The sequence below is a fragment of the Alternaria arborescens genome, assembly GCF_004154835.1.
Source record: "Alternaria arborescens strain FERA 675 chromosome Unknown contig_7, whole genome shotgun sequence".
In the NCBI taxonomy this organism is placed as follows: domain Eukaryota; kingdom Fungi; phylum Ascomycota; class Dothideomycetes; order Pleosporales; family Pleosporaceae; genus Alternaria; species Alternaria arborescens.
Window position 1 is genome coordinate 760,940 of NW_021167862.1, and position 18,391 is coordinate 779,330.

At 51.3% G+C, this 18,391-nt stretch overlaps 8 protein-coding genes across 8 annotated transcripts; 3 read left to right on the top strand and 5 right to left on the bottom strand.

Moving 5' to 3' along the window:
* Positions 1-15: 15 nt before the first annotated feature.
* Positions 16-1,050, top strand: AA0111_g4017 (hypothetical protein; the record flags this gene model as incomplete). Its single annotated transcript, XM_028649969.1, has 1 exon — positions 16-1,050. The coding sequence occupies one exon, from the start codon at positions 16-18 to the stop codon at positions 1,048-1,050; it is 1,035 nt and encodes a 344-aa protein (XP_028508279.1).
* Positions 1,051-1,174: 124 nt separating this feature from the next.
* AA0111_g4018 (hypothetical protein) lies at positions 1,175-1,333 on the bottom strand (the record flags this gene model as incomplete). The annotated part of the gene is made up of 1 exon (XM_028649970.1): positions 1,175-1,333. One exon carries the CDS (start codon positions 1,331-1,333, stop codon positions 1,175-1,177), a length of 159 nt encoding a protein of 52 aa, XP_028508285.1.
* A 340-nt stretch (positions 1,334-1,673) lies between these two features.
* Positions 1,674-3,999, bottom strand: AA0111_g4019 (hypothetical protein; the record flags this gene model as incomplete). Its single annotated transcript, XM_028649971.1, has 2 exons — positions 1,674-3,499; positions 3,621-3,999. The coding sequence occupies 2 exons, from the start codon at positions 3,997-3,999 to the stop codon at positions 1,674-1,676; spliced, it is 2,205 nt and encodes a 734-aa protein (XP_028508284.1).
* Positions 4,000-5,866: 1,867 nt separating this feature from the next.
* Positions 5,867-7,540, top strand: AA0111_g4020 (Adenylyltransferase and sulfurtransferase; the record flags this gene model as incomplete). Its single annotated transcript, XM_028649973.1, has 3 exons — positions 5,867-6,218; positions 6,272-6,485; positions 6,541-7,540. The coding sequence occupies 3 exons, from the start codon at positions 5,867-5,869 to the stop codon at positions 7,538-7,540; spliced, it is 1,566 nt and encodes a 521-aa protein (XP_028508558.1).
* Positions 7,541-7,584: 44 nt separating this feature from the next.
* On the bottom strand, positions 7,585-9,290 carry AA0111_g4021 (hypothetical protein; the record flags this gene model as incomplete). The annotated part of the gene is made up of 2 exons (XM_028649974.1): positions 7,585-8,784; positions 8,847-9,290. 2 exons carry the CDS (start codon positions 9,288-9,290, stop codon positions 7,585-7,587), a joined length of 1,644 nt encoding a protein of 547 aa, XP_028508559.1.
* Positions 9,291-10,407: 1,117 nt separating this feature from the next.
* Positions 10,408-11,928, bottom strand: AA0111_g4022 (Cutinase palindrome-binding protein; the record flags this gene model as incomplete). The annotated part of the gene is made up of 3 exons (XM_028649975.1): positions 10,408-10,523; positions 10,575-11,841; positions 11,899-11,928. 3 exons carry the CDS (start codon positions 11,926-11,928, stop codon positions 10,408-10,410), a joined length of 1,413 nt encoding a protein of 470 aa, XP_028508560.1.
* Positions 11,929-12,309: 381 nt separating this feature from the next.
* Positions 12,310-16,245, top strand: AA0111_g4023 (DNA repair protein; the record flags this gene model as incomplete). Its single annotated transcript, XM_028649976.1, has 1 exon — positions 12,310-16,245. The coding sequence occupies one exon, from the start codon at positions 12,310-12,312 to the stop codon at positions 16,243-16,245; it is 3,936 nt and encodes a 1,311-aa protein (XP_028508561.1).
* An 879-nt stretch (positions 16,246-17,124) lies between these two features.
* On the bottom strand, positions 17,125-18,042 carry AA0111_g4024 (hypothetical protein; the record flags this gene model as incomplete). Its single annotated transcript, XM_028649977.1, has 2 exons — positions 17,125-17,587; positions 17,654-18,042. The coding sequence occupies 2 exons, from the start codon at positions 18,040-18,042 to the stop codon at positions 17,125-17,127; spliced, it is 852 nt and encodes a 283-aa protein (XP_028508554.1).
* Between the last annotated feature and the right edge of the window lie 349 nt (positions 18,043-18,391).

The window sequence follows — 18,391 nt, forward strand, 5'->3', positions numbered from 1 at the left end:
GATTTCGTCCCCATCATGAACCTTGCCGCAGTCCTCCCCTCCCCCAAAGCCTCCCTCTCTGTCCAGTCTCTCCCCATTCCCGCGCCAGCGCCAAAAGAACTCCTCATCAAAGTCTCCACAATAGGCCTCAATGCCATAGAAGCCAAGATCGCAAAGCTAGCCGCCATCCCCGTCGCTTATCCTGCTATCTTGGGCTCCTCTTACACTGGCACGGTTGAAGCGCTTGGTTCTGCAATCACGAATTACTGCATCGGTGCACGCGTGTTGGTGAGCAAACGATTTGGTACAACAGGAAATCAATATAGTGCCTACCAGAGCTATGTCCTTGTCGCAGCTGAGGAGAAGATGGTTATTCGGATCCCTGAAGGAAGTGATGAGGCGGTTCTAGCCAGTCTAGTTATGAATGCGAGTTGTGTTCCTGGACTGTTCTCTGGGCAGCTCGGGCTGCGGAGACCTGCTGAAGAGATCCCAGCTGTAGGAACAGAAGAGAAAAAGAAGATTTTGATATATGGAGGCAGCTCGAGCTTTGGCCAGCTCTCTGTGCGATATCTTTGCCGCGCTGGGTATGCGGTTACTACGACTGCTTCACCACGGCATGTGAACCGTGTGTGTGAACTAGGCGTGGATGATGCAGTGGATCATACACTACCTTCTCAACAAGTTATTCAGGAGCTGAAGGCGAGAGGGCCGTACGAAGTTGTTGTCGATATGATATCCACTCCACAAACCATTCTCATCACAAGCCAGGTTTTGAAAGCGCAGGGCGGTGGTATACTTTACGCTACGCAGCCATCTTTCGCGCCTGAGGACCTACCAGATGGTGTACAAAGGGTGTTTAAAGCATGGTCAGAACCGCTGTATGAGCAAGAGAACGAGCGTCTACTTGAGTGGGTTATCGAGGAGTATCTCCCCTTTGGGATACAGAAGGGATGGATTGTTGCACAGCCTGTTGACAGAGTGCAAGCTGGGCTGGCAGGTATTGATGGGGCGTTGGAAAACTTATTATCGAATGCTGAAGGTAGTGGGAAGAGATTCGTTGTGAATGTGTAGGTTTGGTGCTGTCATCTTGTCCAAAGGTCACAGTTCGTCCCGTGGCTTTGTTCGACTCATATGTTTCTATCGGCCTCTCGCATCTTCAGATGATTACCTACAAAGAACTCAGGAGGCATGTACGCTACGCATCATCGATGTTATCATGAATACCGGCATGTCCCGACACTGTGACTGCCATGCAAAGTCCTTGTGCATGTGCCAAGTGTGAGTCCAAGACGGAGGAAATTCCGATGGCGCACACTAAGCCGGCCGCCCGAGCAGCGGGGATTAAGAGTACCATGTTCGAGAAGACGACGGCGCACTCACGAAGAGCTTAGCTAGACGCCCCTGAACCAAATTCATACAATCTTGCATGTGCAAGGTATGGCCAACAACAGTTCTTGTATCAAGAATCAAGATGTGACTCAAATTGGTGTATAATACCTGATATATGTTACTCTAACAACAGCACGCCACTTGTACACACCCAAACACAGCAATGAAAGTCTACCTCAAACCACTGGTAGCCAAGGGGTATCGAATATAAAAAGCGAAAGAAAGCGAGTCATTCGCATTGCTGCGCCGCAACAACCCTTTTCTCAATAAATTTATCAAGACAAAAGTACCATTTCGGCATACTCTCAAACAACGGTAAAAGTGCGCTGGGGGTAATTGTCCAACTGCGTCATGTCCTGGATCTCAGGGAACCAATGCTCAAACAACGCTTCGGCGTCTTCGCTCATCTCTTGTTCGATGCCTTCAGGTGTACATTCGTAGCATTCTAGGCGACCGACGCGGCGATATGTATTGTTTCCGGATGATGGTTTGAGGACGATGCCGACGATAGAGGAACGAAACGTCATGCTGACGAGTACGCAAACGAGGGTTTCGCCGTCTTGCAACGCGTCTTCGGCTGGGAGTGGTACGACGTCTGGTGTAAAGTCCACGGTCATGCCGTTTTTGGCTAGGATGTACGAAGGCTGTTGTTCCGGTGATGCCGTGGTGTGTACGACAACCTCGGCAGCCATGGCTCCTGAGAGCTCGAGAGGCTCACCCATGATAGGTGACCAAGCACTTGCCCGCTTCCCTTTTGGACCAAAAGAAGCTCTACACGCGAGATCCATCGCGCTCGTGTTGTCGAAGAAGATTGGTGAGCCTTCGACTGAGGCCCATGACCAGCTTGGTACATTTTGGCCTTGTGCGAGTTTCGGACGGCGGCATCGTGAACTGTCGTTGGGGTACCAGAGAAGCCCAAGAGTGCTAAACGTCCATTGGCCCGCTATGTAGCCTGACTGTAGAGTTGGCGAAAGGGCTCTTGCGATACTTGCTATTGCTATCAGGCGGTCATTGTCGTACGTGAGGTGCCGCGCAGTGTATTCAGTTATGATGTATGACCACAGTTGGAGTGTCTCTTCACGTCTGCGTAACAACTCCTGCTGAGCGCCGTTTGTGAGATGTGTGGAGGCCAGTTGGTTCGTCATGCTATCCGTGCGCGTGTGAGCCGTGTTGCCGTTGCTGTTGGCTTGTTGCGGTTTGTTAAGTGTTTCGGCTATGACTCTACCAAATTCTTGCTTGACCTGGTCGTTTGGCCGTGAGTCGTAGGTACTGTCATCGATGCGCCCGCATTCACATTGATATCCTTCTCGACATTCCAATATCATCTCGCTTTTGGTAAAGTGTAGCACCCTTGGCGAAAGTAAGCGTTCGGCGTATGGCCATGCGCGGATCAAGAGCGGTGTGTGTAGGTTCGCCTCTTCGGACATATTGAAAGGCAACTCCCACTCGTTCATATGTGCATTCCCGTCAAAAGGTGCTTTGAAACTGTAGTGGCTCGGCTGTTCCCTCACGTTTATCTTGTGCAAAGAGCCTTTATTATCTGTTGCTTGTATTTTGAATGGCTGTGTCTTGGGCGGAAAGAGGGGTTGGGTACTACTGTCGGATGCGGACGTTGCCGCTATTGTTAGGAAAGCGTTGCCGAAGATCTCGTCCATCTTGAGCGAATCCTCAAGCTTCTCCTGAACGTCATCTTGTATGAGACAGAGACTATCGATGAATAGCCAACGGAAACCAAGTGCTCGCGTGAGGAAGACGGCCTCTTGGTACGCTCTTGGCAGTGTCGACCAAGGTATGCTCTTCTTGTGCGACTGCAGTGTTGCCAGAGTTGTCTTCGGAATTCCTTTGGCTAATCCCCAAACATGACTCAAGGCAATGTACTCGCCATGTTCGTATCTTCTCTCATCCTGTATGTATTCACTCTCGTGTAATCGCATGCTCTTGGAGTCGTCGCCCGATAATAGGTCCAGCACACGCTTCGGTAGCGTCGTGGGTTTACCTCGGCGACTGCACGTAGCATGATTTTCTAGGCAAGTCTTTATCAAGCCTCGCGCTGTTGCTAGACCAGTACTCTGCAGTGGGTTATCTGTCATATGCCTTCCTCGCCCAATGGCAGAGAAAGGAGACTGGCCGTCTGCAGTATTGTCAGTCCACGCGTTCCTGCAGAGGAAGCGAGCTAGCAGTAGGCGACCGTTCCACCACCGCGACCATGATTAAAATCAACCAAAATACATGGAAAGAGACTTGGCGCGTACCTCCATCTGTGAAGAACTCAAGCTTGAGATCCGGGTGGCCTGTTGGGGGTTCATGGTCGTCTTCGTGGGAGTCGTTCTGGTCGTCGTTGTCCTTCCAGCGAAGCTCAACTGAGAGATGTTCTTGGGGTGTTTTCCCTGTTTTTGGCTTGAAAGACTCGACCGTGATCCTAACATTGTCCTCATTTATGTTTGCGAAGCGGTCGTGGTGTAGTAGGACGCCATTGAGAAGGAGAGCGCAGGCGCGACAGGCAGTCGATCTCGACCTCAGTTTTGGCAGCGTTGTGTCGACCCAAACAAGCGATTCTGATCCATTCTCTTGCGCGCTTTCCCCATGAAGGTGTTTCTGGAGACCTTTACATGTCGCGCAAACAGATACCATGGCGTCGTGAAGTGGAATGAATTTGGTGATGGATATGACGGAGGTGCGGGGTGTAAGAAGTCGCGTTCCCGTTGGTTCCGCGGGGCGGAAGGGCAATGGTAGGGGATGATGGACACAGTGTACGTCAGTCGGAAACCCCTTGAACAAACTATACTAGTCAAATTACAAGACACCGAAGCCAGTACTGTGTTAGCAGCTGACATTCGCGTACAGCTTCCAGACCATTCGACGGCCTAAGGTGGAAGGTCAGCTCTGAACCAGCCCAAAAAGTGGAGGTGCCGCTAATGATCTGAACCTCTCCCGCTCTTGTGGAGACGCGCCCAGCTTCCCAAGCACAAGCATCTATCGTTGCACAGCACCGAGGCTGCAACTATCATTTGCAGGGAGGCAGGCAGATAAGTATTCTGCGACATACCCCCGTCTTCAAATTGCCCCTCGCTTCGGGGGGCTCGTTACACACATCACTCGACACCACGTATGCTACCGTCGTCTAAACTGGTTCGCGCTGACGTTCGTCTTGCGCCCCTCAACCTTGCTGCCTGGGTAGGGAGCGGATCGCAACAGCATGCCCTGGTGCCGCACATTCGGAGCAGCTCCCGTCAATACGACCCCCGCGCCCGCATATCCGGGTCAACCTAAGCTGTTCAGCTATCCGCAAACTCGATGCTTTTTTTTCGGGCTGCTAGCCCTACTAGGAGAATCCATCATGAAACACAAGCTGATGATCACTCAATCCAAAGCTATATCTGATTAAAGTGGCGTCTAAATCCTCACCTGATGCCAGCCACAGCTGTTCCCTCACACTTGCGCTCGACAGGATCGGCGGATAGCCGTGTTGCTACACATCGAAGCCCTCCAGCCTGCTTTTAGACACCCAAGCAGCAGGGCGATCGCAGGTGGACAACGCCTTACAAGCCACCTCGAGGAGCCAATCGTCTGTACGGAAAATTTATCACTTGCATTCGTATCTCCAGATCCGGCGCTCTTTTTTCCCACACGTGCACTCTCTACACCGGTCTACCATCAGCATGTCAGACTCGTCAATCGGTCTCCAGGATCCGAGCGCATTGCATGATTACCGATCGGCCGCGAGAAGGGCACAGGCTTACATCTGCTCAAGAGACTGGCAGAACCACACCCACGTAAGTGCTCATGCACTAGCAATTCGAGCCCTGATTGAGCTTGTCCACTCACAATACCCTGTTGCGTGTCATCATACAGGTTTCGAAAGGGTGGTCAGGGTACAGGGTCTGGCGCATTATCTCCCCTTTGTTGGGTCTGCCAATGCATCCATGAATTGCTGCCGCTGCCTGCAATGTAAAGTCCCGTCTTCCTGCCTCGTCACTCGTACTGCGGTGTGAGGATCCGAGCCAACAGTATGCATTGATAGAAATCTTGATGTTGCGAACTAGCCCCAAGGTTTCGACCATTACCATATGCTCAAGCCGAAGCCGAGAGCGCGAAGAGGCTCTGACGTCTCCTTGGGGCTGAGTATTATGTACTCATGTGCCATATCGTAGCGTCGTATAGTGTGCCAACCACATCCTTCGTATCATACATGTCATCGTCAGTCACTCCGCCTTCTAAACCTAGAGATGACTATTCAGGAGATGCAGCGCTCATAGGTCGGCGAAACACAGATCCTTTTCCATTGATTACTTGGCACCAGTAAGCTGCATATGTCTCTCCCCGTGACTGTGGGACGGCGCATCGTGTTTGAGTGAAGGACTCAGCGCACGTGCATCTACTGTCTAGATTGAGCCTAGTCAAAGGCCCCACGGGCGGTAGCGACGACTTGACCCCACATCGAACCGCCACACGTATCCCAAAGAGTCACGACGTGGGCATATCTTCCGGCAACACCAACATGACTTCGATAATCAGCTCTTTGCGCAAGCAAATTGCGTCATGCGAAGTCACACTACAGGATCTACGTCAACAGCTGGCGGAAGCTGAGCACAACCAACGCGAAACAGCTAAAGTTGTGCCCCAGAAAAGACCGCTAGCTACTGACCCTACCAACCCCCTGGATCATGATATGAACTTTGGAGTACCTGATCAATTCCGTGAAGAGATTTTCGCAATTCTAGACCAAGAGCAAAAGGCGCCGCAACATAGCGTGTCTGAGGTATCTGAGGAAAGGCCAAGATGGCCACTTCGGAAGAATGAATACAAGAGATATGGCAGGCAGCTGATCATGCCAGAGATTGGACTGAAAGGTAAGTCAAGTCTTTCACATGTCCCTAGGAATTTGCTGAATCGAGCTGCCCAGGTCAGCTTCGCTTGAGAGATGCTCGTGTACTTATCGTAGGGGTGGGTGGTCTCGGCTGCCCTGCTGCTGCATATCTAGTTGGTGCAGGCATCGGTACTGTAGGACTAGTTGATGGTGACGTGGTTGAAGAATCGAATTTGCACCGTCAGATCCTACACTCAACTGCGAGAATCGGAATGACCAAGGTTGAGAGTGCGATGGTGGCTCTGAAATCGTGCGTCTACCCGTGAACGTTATACACTAGGGCTCCAACTAATTCATTAAGGTAGGCTCAATCCCAACGTCACATTGGTCCCTCACATATCTCGACTCAGTCCAGAGACTGCCATCTCAACCTTCAAGAAATACGATTTGGTCCTGGATTGCACAGACACACCCGCATCGCGCTATCTGATATCAGATGCCTGTGTTCTATTAGGCAAGACTCTTGTTTCGGCATCAGCGCTCCGCATCGACGGTCAGATGATGGTGTTGAATAACCCACCACTGCCGCCTGGCGACCCGAATGGAGGCCCATGTTATCGCTGCGTCTTTCCAAAACCTCCTCCACCTGAGTCTGTCGTATCATGTGGCGATGGTGGTATTCTAGGACCTGTCGTTGGCGTGATGGGCGTTTTACAAGCACTTGAAGCGATTAAGGTTCTGACCCAGAAACCTACTACGACGCCGATAGACCCACCAAGCCTGCTCCTATTTTCAGCCTATTCAAATCCTATGTACCGCTCCATACGTCTTAGGAGTCGAAAAGCCAAATGCGCTGCCTGCTCATCACATTCAACGATCACTAAAGAAGCACTAGAGTCTGGAAGTCTGGACTACGTTCAATTCTGTGGCAGTCTAGTTGCGAATAATAGTCCGTTGGCCCCAGAAGAACGCATATCTGCAAAGAACTACGCGCAAATACGATCGGGTGTCAACCCTTTTACGGGTACGGTGTCAAAAAAAGACAGTCACTTCCTTGTCGACGTACGCGAGAAAGTGCAGTTCGAGTTGTGCAATATCGATGGTAGTATAAACGTACCCTTCTCCGTAATTTCAGCTACGAGAGGACCTGATTCCGATACTGAAGAAGAGACTTGGACCAAAATGTTACGGCAGTCAGAGAAGCCTATATTTGTGGTGTGTCGACTGGGCAATGACTCACAAGTCACTGTCAAGAAGATGAAGCAGCTAGGGCTCGATGCAGGAGGCAAGAGATATATTGGGGATATCAAAGGAGGTCTAGAAGCGTGGAGAAGTACTGTTGACACTGATTTTCCGGATTACTAAACCATTACGTACTTGCGAATTCAAGTTACAGCGGCGAAAGCCACTCATTCCATCTTTACTAGATTTGTTCTCCAACCCAGCAGCTCTACGCTCACAACTTTTCCGCAATCCGCGTCCATGTGGAATACAAACGTGTCAAGTGGTTCACTCACGTAACGAGCAAAGTCCCCCAGGTTCCAGCTCATACACTCAAGCTCCGCCCACAGTTTCTTCGCAGGAACTGTCTGATCCGGTAGCATCCTCCAGTTTTCACTGTCGGTGCCTAGCGAGTCTGGATCAGTTGGGTATAAGCGTGCGCTAAAGTTTTTAGATGGAACGTTTTGTCGCTTAGCCAAGGCGTCGACGATAGAGATGTTGTTGATAGTCAATGATTCAATGGTAAGTCCTGGGCCGGAGGTGGAAGACAATATGAGTGTATTGTTTCCAATTGGTGTTGGCAGCATGTATGTGCCAGCGTATTTTGACGAGGCTTGTGATCGCGCTAGTTGATCAGCGTAGGGAATCAATGCTGTAGTGATAGTGTCGAGAAGGTCAATGGAAGTATAGGACGTCTCGCCTCCAGCAGCATTGATGGTAATACTGATATCGTACTCCGGAATCAACACCAGATAAGACCCGTATCCTGGTACACCACCAGCTTTTGTATAGATGTCAATCGGTCGTGGAAAATCGAGTGGAAGGTCCGTGATCCGGAAGATTTCCCATGCCGCACCAACGTACTGATGCATTGAGCGTAAGAAAGTCGTTGGCTGCATCCAATTCCTCAATTCGACTTTACCAAGCAGTTCGCCGTTCTTGAGAGCATGGAGCATCTTGAGCATATCCGCCGGTGTTGACCACAGGCCACCTGTAGGGTTCAGATTCGCAAAGTCGGCGACGAACCAACTTTTGTCCTCGGGACGTCTGGGTAAGATCGCGCTTCCATCATCTTCGGGAACGATGAAAGTCGACTTTGACATACCCACAGGATCTAGGATCAACGTTTGTATAACTTCTTCGTAGCTCTGGTTGTACACTGTTTCGAGAGCTTTGCCGAGGAGTATGTAGCCGATGTTACTGTACATTGCGCGCGACCCAGGCGAATGGGGTACGTATGCTTCGTTGTTGAATTCATCTATTACTTCTTGATCTGTGCAAATTCGTCCGCCAGGAATGGGGTCGCAGCCGGGAAGTGTGTTGTTGATCTTCGGCAGGCCTAGGAGGGCAGCTGTAGCTGGGCTGAATCCAAGATCGGTCGTGTAACCCTGTTGTGATGTGTTAACTTTCCATGTGCGAGAGGTTTTGCGAGAGGTATAGGGAAACTGACAAATCGACCAAGACCCGAAGTATGATCAGTCAATGAACTAATAGTCACATCGCCGTACCACTCCTCGTTGAGCTCAGGGATAAACTTAGTAATCGGATCATCTAAGTCAATCTTGTCTTTGCTCAACTCCAGAGCAAGCGCTGTGATCAGCTTGGTAGCACTAGCGATGCGGATCTTGGTGTCGAAAAGCGATTGGTTGACTTCTCGACCAGGAGCCGAATGCTCATACTGGAAGACTATGGTGTTTCCAATAGAAGCCTGGATTGCGAAGGAAGTGTTTTGTACTTGGACTGAAGTCGAGTTTGTAAAAAGGACTTCTGATATGCTGAAATTGGAAGTATTGGGCTCGAGTGACGGTGGTGGAAGGATTGCCCCTGGCGGTGGACATAGTGAGAGTACGGTAGGGACGAGCAAAGAGACTGCAATAGTTCTAGAACTAATCATCTTTGGCACTAGCGGAGTATGATCGAAAGTAAGAGGCAAGAGGACGAAGACAGTCTATAGCTCCTTGTTGGCGTTGGAGAAGGGATAATGAGCATTAGAGAGATACCACCACTCTCTCTTATACTATAGAGTATGAACAGTAGAAAGTTCCAACACATGCACTGCCCTCCATAAGCTATCACGCTCTTTGATCCGAGCTGACGTCGACTTTAGTTGGGATCTGCATATCGTGTCTTGGGGTCCAACGGCTCTTTACGCCCTGTGGAGATTGCGCAGTCTTTGTTGGATAGTTCAGCAGATCCATTAGGTTTCAAGTATGCTTTTCGAGTCTGGGTAACGATGGAATGATCTGATCTTGGTTGCAGTAACATAGGTTGAAGTCAAAGTCCTTGTTTTAGACCTCGAAGATGTCGTATTAACACTCACACCGCACACGATGAGGTCTAACATCGCAGCTCGCGTATCTCAAAAACGTTTACCAGGATTCTGGAGTCCAAGACTGTTCAAGCGGCTATGTGCCCTAGGGCCGGTCTTGCCACATTTGGCAACTGATGTTTGCCGTCTGATTGGCTGGCTCGTACACTCTGATACCCAACTGAACGAACGAAATGTACGAGCAAATCAGGGAAACGAGGACGCGTGAGCCCCAAAATCTGATGGTAGATCTTTCGGGAAGTTCCACTAGTCGTGGAAGCCTCACATGCCGATAGCTCAGCGTAATCGTGGAGGATCATCATTCCGCGTATACTATGCTTGTTGCACATCTCTTGGCAATGCCGCAGACTGCTTTCCAGCGTCTTCGCTTAGGGCTCGCTGTGGATTGGTGATATATGAATCATTTGCTATCGCAGTTTGCAATTGTCGTTACAGAGAGGTGGTATCGTTGCTAAGCCTGAATCTATCCATGGTCCTGGGAATCATATGCCAATCCTGAAGAACATCAGCCCCGTATTTCGTGGAGAGCCACAAATGCAACGCCGTTGATATGCCCAACGCCTATAAGTCCGGTAAAAATAGTGAATAAAGAAACCCGCAAGAAACTCCACGGAACCCGTATCAAATCGCACTTGTACTAATAAAAACAAGCATCAAGGTCGCCTGCAGCATACAAGTAGGTCTAGCTACTGCCCGTACTGCTATGCATTGGCATTGATGGTGTATGCATCATGCCACTTCCACTCGGCATGCTGGTAGGACCTTGTTGTTTTTTCTTTTCTTTCTTTGCCCAGCGCACTATCACAGTCAGTATGTCACATGTTCCTGGACCAGGATTTGGCGACTCACGTCCGCACGCATTGCATAGCGTCTTGGGCCCATTTGGACCCTTGCGCCATTCAGGCGAGTCCAAGGTGCCGCAGTCTGTGCATACATATTCATCAGCAATTTTGAGTTTCTTTTTCTTGTCAGAAGAATTTCTGCCATCGCGGTCTAGCGATATCTGTATGCCAGCGTCGCCGCGAATAAGGTTCGGGCTTGCATCGCCGGTGCTGATACCCTGCGAGCGCTCGCCGTCCCTGTACCGAAGACCGGTCAACATTTCGATTGTCTCGAGATGGTTTGCGCCCTCGTACCGCATCATCTTGTCGTTGATACTGTCCGGTTTGCTTGCGGCGAGGGCTTCGTCGAGGTTCTGGCGGGTCAGGGCGGTGTTTGAGATGACGGGCTTGGCTGGCGGAGGCATTTGGGCATAGGAAGCGGCATCGGCCTGGCTCATGTTCTGCGTGACGTGTGATTCTGAAGGCGTGACGGAGGTAGCAGTGCCCTCGATCTTCTTGGCCCAGTCGTCCTGCTCGTCCTGCTCCTCTCGCTTAAGCTCGGCAATGCGCTTCATCAGGCGCTCGTTCTCGATCTTGTGCTCGAGGAAGGAGTCGAGGAGGGCGGCGTTCTTGGTCGGGTAGGGGCGGGCCATCATGAAGAAGCCGCGGCAGTTGATGGTGTTGGGCGGCGCGAACGTGTTCTGGTCGCTGCTGAGGTGCGGATGGCCGTGGGACTCGAAGATGGCCCACGAGTCATCCGTCTTGCGGAAGCGATAGAAGAAGCGCAGCGGGTTGCCCGAGGCGATGGACTCGTTGAACTCCTTGACGAAGATGCCAATGTCGTCGGGGTGGATGAACTCGTTGATGAAGCGGCCCATGACGTGCGAGGGCTCCCAGCCCGTGAGGGCTTTGCACGAGGGCGAGACGTAGAGGATCCTGCCGTCGGGAGTCAGTATGTGCAGCAGGTCGCGCAGCTCCTCGAGCACGCGCTGCGACCAGTTCCGCCGCTTGGTGAACTCGGTCAGTGTGCTGCCAGAGGGGTTCATGTTGGGGGCGCCGAAGCCGGTCGGTAGAGGCCCAGCGCCTGCGCCTGTCATTTGCATGTCGCCCATGGTGCTGCTGGCTGGTACACTGGCCGCCTGCATCTGTGGATCCGCGAAGGAGAAGCCGCTGTTCTGACCGCCCTCGGCTCCGTCCAGAGACCCCATATCCAGATCCATCGACTGCATGCCATCGTCCATGGACAGCCCATTAAACTCCTGGCCCTGGGCGTGCATGGGGAGTCCGGCCATCATCTACACACATGAGACTGTCGTTCAGATTTGCCGGGGATGCAGGGCTAGTCATCGTACCTCAGCACCGCCATTTTGGTATTGCGCCATGGCTTTGCAAATGCACGACCGTTTGATTTTGCATATGGAGTGGAGTCGTGTAGTGAAACCGCGGGTGATAGGCGCGGACGGTTTCCCCGAAAGTAAGATGGGATTTCTATGTTGTGTGCATGCCCATGCGCAACTTTGGCATGACGACAACACCGTTGCGCTTGCAAGCCCAATGTGCACGGCCTTTTTGCTCCTTCCCCGACACGTGACACCGCGCCACAGGCACAACGCGTGTCAGGCTGCCGCCGACTGCCTGCGCACGCAGCAGCCCACACGCTCTCTTACCAGCTCGACCGCGGGTGTGCAAGCCGCATCTCCTCACAAACCCCTCCGCACACCCACAGAGAGGCAGTGCCAGCGCCAGCAGCGCGTACCGTCATCATGTCCAAAATCGACCGCATGATGATACAGGGCATCCGCTCCTTCGGACCTGAGAAGGGCGAGACCATCCAGTTTACCGCGCCACTCACCCTCATTGTCGGCTGGAACGGCTCTGGAAAGACGACAATCATCGAGTCCCTCAAGTATGCGACTACCGGCGAGTTGCCGTCAAGCAGCAAGACTGGAGGCGCCTTCCTCCACGACCCCAGCCTGCGCAATGAGAAGGAGCTCATGGCGCAGGTCAAACTCTCTTTCCGCTCTACTTCCGGGGTGCGCATGGTCGCCACTCGCAACATGCAAGTCACTGTCAAGAAGAACGCGAGGAGCCAGAAGACCCTAGAAGGCTCACTCCTCATGATCAAAGATGGCGAGAAGCATTCCATCTCAACCCGTGTTGCCGAGCTTGACCAGATCATCCCTCAGTACCTTGGCGTGTCCAAAGCCATCCTAGAGAACGTCATCTTCTGCCACCAAGAAGACAGCTTGTGGCCCTTGAGCGACGCATCTACCCTCAAAAAGAAGTTTGACGAAATCTTCGAAGCCATGAAATACACCAAAGCTATCGACAACATCAAGAAGATCCGGAAAGACAAAAATATTGACTTGGGCCAGCTCAAAATTATCGAAGCCAATGCCAAAGAGGACAAGTCGCGCGCCAAGACGAGCGAAGAAAAGCAGGCTGGGTTGTATGATGAAATCGAGGAGCTGCGAGTTTCGTACGAAGACCTAGATGCGAAATGTACCGCGGCGAAACAGGAAGCTTCGGACGCTTACGACCACGCTGCGCGCTTCGTGCAGCTGGTTGAAGAGCTGAAAGCCAAGCGCAGCACGCTGGGCATCCATAAGCAAAATGTCACCGAGCTTCAAGACAGCATAAAGGAGTTGGCCGAGTCGGACGACGAACTTCAGGACATGCTAGATCAGTATGAAGAGCGCGTCGCCACATACTCTACCCAAGCCAAAGAGTTTCGGGGCCAATATCTCGAGCTCAAGAACGAACTTGAAGATGACAGAGACGCTCTTGGAGCGAAGCAGAGTGAGATTGGTAAATACGAGGCGCAAAAGGAGCAGTATGAGCGTCAAATTCAGCAGCGCGAAAACTCCATCAAAGAAGCTGCTAAGCGACATGCTGTCCGAGGGTTTGACTATGACGTGACGGAGAAGCAGGTGGTAGAATTCCAACAAATCCTGAACAAAATGTCTCGCGACCAGAACAAGGTTCTTGATCGAACTCGTGAGGAGACGCAGCGCGACCTACGTGAGGCTCAAGACAACCTCAATGAGCTAAACACACGCAAGTCGGGTCTCAGCCAGAGCAAGGAGTCTGCGCGGAGCCAGATCACAAACAACGACAAGCGCATTTCCGAACTTCAGAAGGACATGAATCAAATCAAGGCCGATGAGGGTAGTGAGGCCATTCTCCAAGACAAAAAGCGTGATGTCGAAAAGCAGCTTCAGATTGCCATTGCCACAGCGAATTCTGAGCGCTTCGATCAATGTATCTCCGAAGCATCCAACGACGTACGAACACTCGAAGATCAGAAAGAGAGGCTGACGGCTGAGTTTGGTGACGCTTCAAAGCAGGCTCGCGAGTCTGCATCAGTTGATGTCAAACGAGATGAGCTGCAGAATCAGCAACACAGCTTAGCAACCATGAAAAAGGTGCACAACCAGCGCCTTTCGCAGCTAATTGACTCCGATTGGGATCCCGCGACTCTAGAGACAACATTCCAGCAGGTACTGGCTGAGAAGTCGGGCGAGGTTAAGGAGGCTGGGTCTCGCCGCGATATTGCGCAGACCAAACTGGACAAGGTCAACTTTCAGATGTCAAGTCTGGAGTCGCAGTTAAAGCAGAAGCGTGCTGAGCTCCAGAAGTACGAAGCGACCGTCAAACAGTCTATACAGAAGGATGACGTATCTGATTTCGACGAAACCTTGGCACAGCTGGAGGAGGAATACGAGGCGAGCTCTTCAGACAAAGCCAAATTTGAGGCGCAGATCGACTACATGAGCAAATGCCTGCAGTACGCTGAGCAGCACAATGTTTGCCGTCTCTGTAAGAGAAGCCTTCATGACGATGAGGAAGAAGACTTCACGACTGCGGGTTTCATAGGCGGACTCAAGGATATCGTCGCAAAGGCGAAGAAGAACATGCAAGCAGACAACGCGGAAGAAATCTTCGCTGAACTTGAGGCAGCTCGTAATGCTAAACCCAGCTACGAACTTGCAACTCGTCTACGAGACACGGAACTTCCTGCAATTCATTCTAGCCTTGCCAAGCTGACTGCTGAACGCGACGTTCTCAACAAGCAGCTCGAGGATCAGGATGCTGTCATCTATGATCTGGAAGTTGCGAAGCAGGAGGTCGAATCTTTATCAAAAGAAGTGCAGACCATTGTGGGGTACTATAGCAGGGCGCAGGAACTCGAGGCGGAAATCAAAGAGTTGGCACAGAAGCAGAAGGCTGCCGGACTTTCGCGAGGCATCGATGCTATTCAGGCCGATCTGAAGCGAGTGTCTGAAGACAGTCGGAACGCTAGGACAACGCTCGAGCAACTCACTGCTGCTAGAGATAAGTCGCGCAACCTCATTACAACTCTAGAGCTGAGCGTGCGTGACGTCAACGCCGACTTGAACAGCGCACAATCAAAATTAAAAGAGAAGAGGGCTCTTGCTGATCGAGTGGAGGATTTCAAGAAGGAGAACAACAAGCAGCGAGAGGCCATACGCAGCTTCGACGAGCAGATCAGCAGCATTGATCCTGAGATTGAGCAAGCGCAGTATAAGTACGACGACATCAATCGCAGGGGTAACGATCGCGTTCAGCGTGCCCATGACGAAGCCTCTAGATTGTCCGACAGTGTGCGTCAACTTAACCAGGCAAACGAAGAAATCGATTCGTACGTCAATCGTGGCGGGCCACAACAGCTTGCGCGCACTCACCGAGAAATTGAGAATCTACAGGGTGAGATCGCACGCATCGAGACCGACATGTCTGATGCGACTCGTAAAATCAAAAAGCTTGAAGACACTATGCGTGACACCGAGGCGAACAAGCGCTCGATTAGCGACAACTTGCGCTACCGAAAAGCCAAGCGCTCACTTGACAGCTTGGAAGTCGAAATCAAGAAACTTGAAGAGCTAGGAGCTGAGCGTGACAAGGAACACTTCGAAAACCAAGCTCGATACTGGGACAACGAATATAGACAACTGAGTATTGCCAAGACAGGCGTAGAGCGCGACATGAAGAACAAAGACGACCATCTGCAAGACCTTATGAAAGAGTGGCAAGATCTCTACAAGAACTCTGCTGAGCAATATCGCGAGGCGCATATCAAGGTCGAGACGACTAAGGCTGCTATCGAAGACTTGGGACGCTACGCTGGCGCTCTCGACAAAGCTATCATGAAGTATCATACACTCAAGATGGAGGAGATTAACCGCATCCTAGCTGAACTTTGGCGCAACGCGTATCAAGGCACTGATGTGGACACGATTCGCATCGCATCTGACGGCGATGGTAAAGGTAACCGGACATACAACTATCGCGTTGTGATGGTGAAGCAAGACACTGAGATGGACATGCGAGGTCGATGTTCCGCTGGCCAGAAGGTTCTTGCTTCCATCGTGATCCGTCTCGCACTTGCAGAGTGTTTCGGCACAAATTGCGGTCTCATCGCGCTCGACGAACCCACTACAAACCTAGATCAGCAGAATATCAAGGGCCTCGCCGAATCCTTGTCCCAGATCATCCAGAGCCGCAGGAAGCAAGCAAATTTCCAGCTACTAGTCATTACCCACGACGAGCAGTTCCTGCGCGAGATGAACTGTGCCGATTACACAGACTCGTATTGGCGCGTTGGTAGAGACGTGAGGCAGGAGAGTTATATCGAGCGCCAGAATATTGCTGAGGTAACTGCTCTCAACCCCCATTGATGCTCTCAACGAGTAGACACACCCTCCTCAATAGGGTTCCCTTTGAACAATGAGCCGGACAGGTTCTAACATTTGACAGGTTTCTTGATCCCACTATCCACTCTTGCAATTTTTATTCACTGTAATGAGTAGCGCGAGGTTGATTTCACGCATTGTAGGAGTTGTAATGGGCGTCATAGCGACGGAGTTAGCACCACACCTACCAATACCCAGTTTCCACTTCAACTATCGGGTATAATGTTTTTAAAACGATTGCATGTATCATCTCAAAACATCTGTCACTACCAACACCGACACAGCAGTGTTTGGCAAATGAGCTCGTGTTTTCTAGGTAATGTCTCCAGAGTGTGCTTCAGTATTTGTGTACAACACAGAAAAAAAAGCACATCTTCATACCTTGCTAGGCCACAGCACTAACTACAGTCATATTTTTATCACTCATGAGTCCGTGACCCGCGATGTGTATCACTTCAAGGCAAAGAAGGAAACAACGTCGTCGCTGTGGTGATCGTTACAGCTCCCATCCTAGTCTTCTAATCCCCACCCAATCACATTTTGCTCGTTTGATACAAGAGCTCTACCTTGGTCATCAGCTGGAAGCATTGAGCCAGTATTGGACTACACAGCCACGCGGCTGGGATTACTGCGGAAAGGTGGTGGACATCGATGGCATGTACGAGGGGTGATGGGGCGGCGTCAGCAGTGATTTGGGTCGCTTCAGGGGTAACGGAATAGAGACGGGAATTGATATCGTTGACGATGGTGGAAAAGGAATAAATATATAGGATCAGAGGATGAGTGGTGATGGCCGCATTAGAAGGGCATAGGACAAGTTTTGGTTATTCGACTGTGTATTCCAAGTTTAACCATTCTAATTGATCATTGAAGGTTTACGAATAGCCCTCCGTCGACCAGCAATTGTGCACCATTGACATAGCTGCTCAAATCACTTCCTAGGAAGATTGCTGGCCCAGCAAGATCACTCGGTATGCCAGTCCTGCCCAACGGTATCCTGCCTTCCATGTACTTCCGCTTCTCTTCGTCCTCGAGATCCTTCTCGTTCAGCTGTGTCTTTATTGTACCCGGTAGCAGCGCGTTGCATCTGATGTTGTGTTTCCCAAGTGCGCATGCGGAAGATTGAATCAGGGAGAGCACACCAGCCTTTGTAGGTGTGTAGTGGCCCTGGTATGCGCCGCCAACAAGCGCACTGATGGAGGAGATACCGATGATGGAGCCGCCCGGGGGTGATTGGGTAGACATTTGCTTCGCGCCGGCTTGGATGGTGTGGAATGCGCCGGTGAGGTTTGTTGTGAGGGTTGAGTTCCAGAGATCTGGTGTGATTCTACAGATTGGTGTTAATTTCTTACATGTCTACCATGACCATGCGGATGCTGAACGAGGTACTTACTCTAAGAACTCCTTGAACTCGCAAATACCCGCATTGCTTATCACCACATCCAATCGTCCCCATCTTTGCACCACAGCCTCTACCAACTTCTTGCCTGTCTCTGGATTCCCTACATCGCCGGGCACTTGTAACAGTCTCTTCTCTACATCTTCTTTGCTAACTTGTAAGTTCTCAGCTGCCTCGTCCACGAGGGTCTGGTACTGTGTTGCGGACTTGTCGTCGCCAAAGTGGTTCACTGCCACGTTTGCGCCATGCTGGAGATATCCCAGAACTATTGCGCGGCCAATTCCAGTGACACCGCCAGTGATGATCATGGACTTTCCGGACAGCAGCTGAGGGGTTTGCACAGCCGGCGGCGTCCACAGACTGTTCTTGCGTTGGTGAGACATGGTCTTTGTAGCTATCGAGTGCGGGGCGTGGGGTACGGTAGACGGTATACAGCGCAGTACAAGGGGCTCAGGGTGGTCTAATCAGAGCTTCATGGGCGTTGTTCGGACAAGAGGAAATAAATTGTCCAAGACCACTGTCCGCCCAGGGAGAAGCCATGATATACATGCCGCTATGCGCAATCTGGTTCGGTAGGTGCGATGTATACGTGAGACGCTTGCCGTCTTCGGGCCACGTGCTCGGTGCATTCCCAGCCGAGGCCGAAGATCTTGGCGGTCGTGTCGCGTTCCAGTTGAACCATTTGCGCAATTCACGCAAGGCGCAGTCTACTGTTGCGATTCAACGCCACGT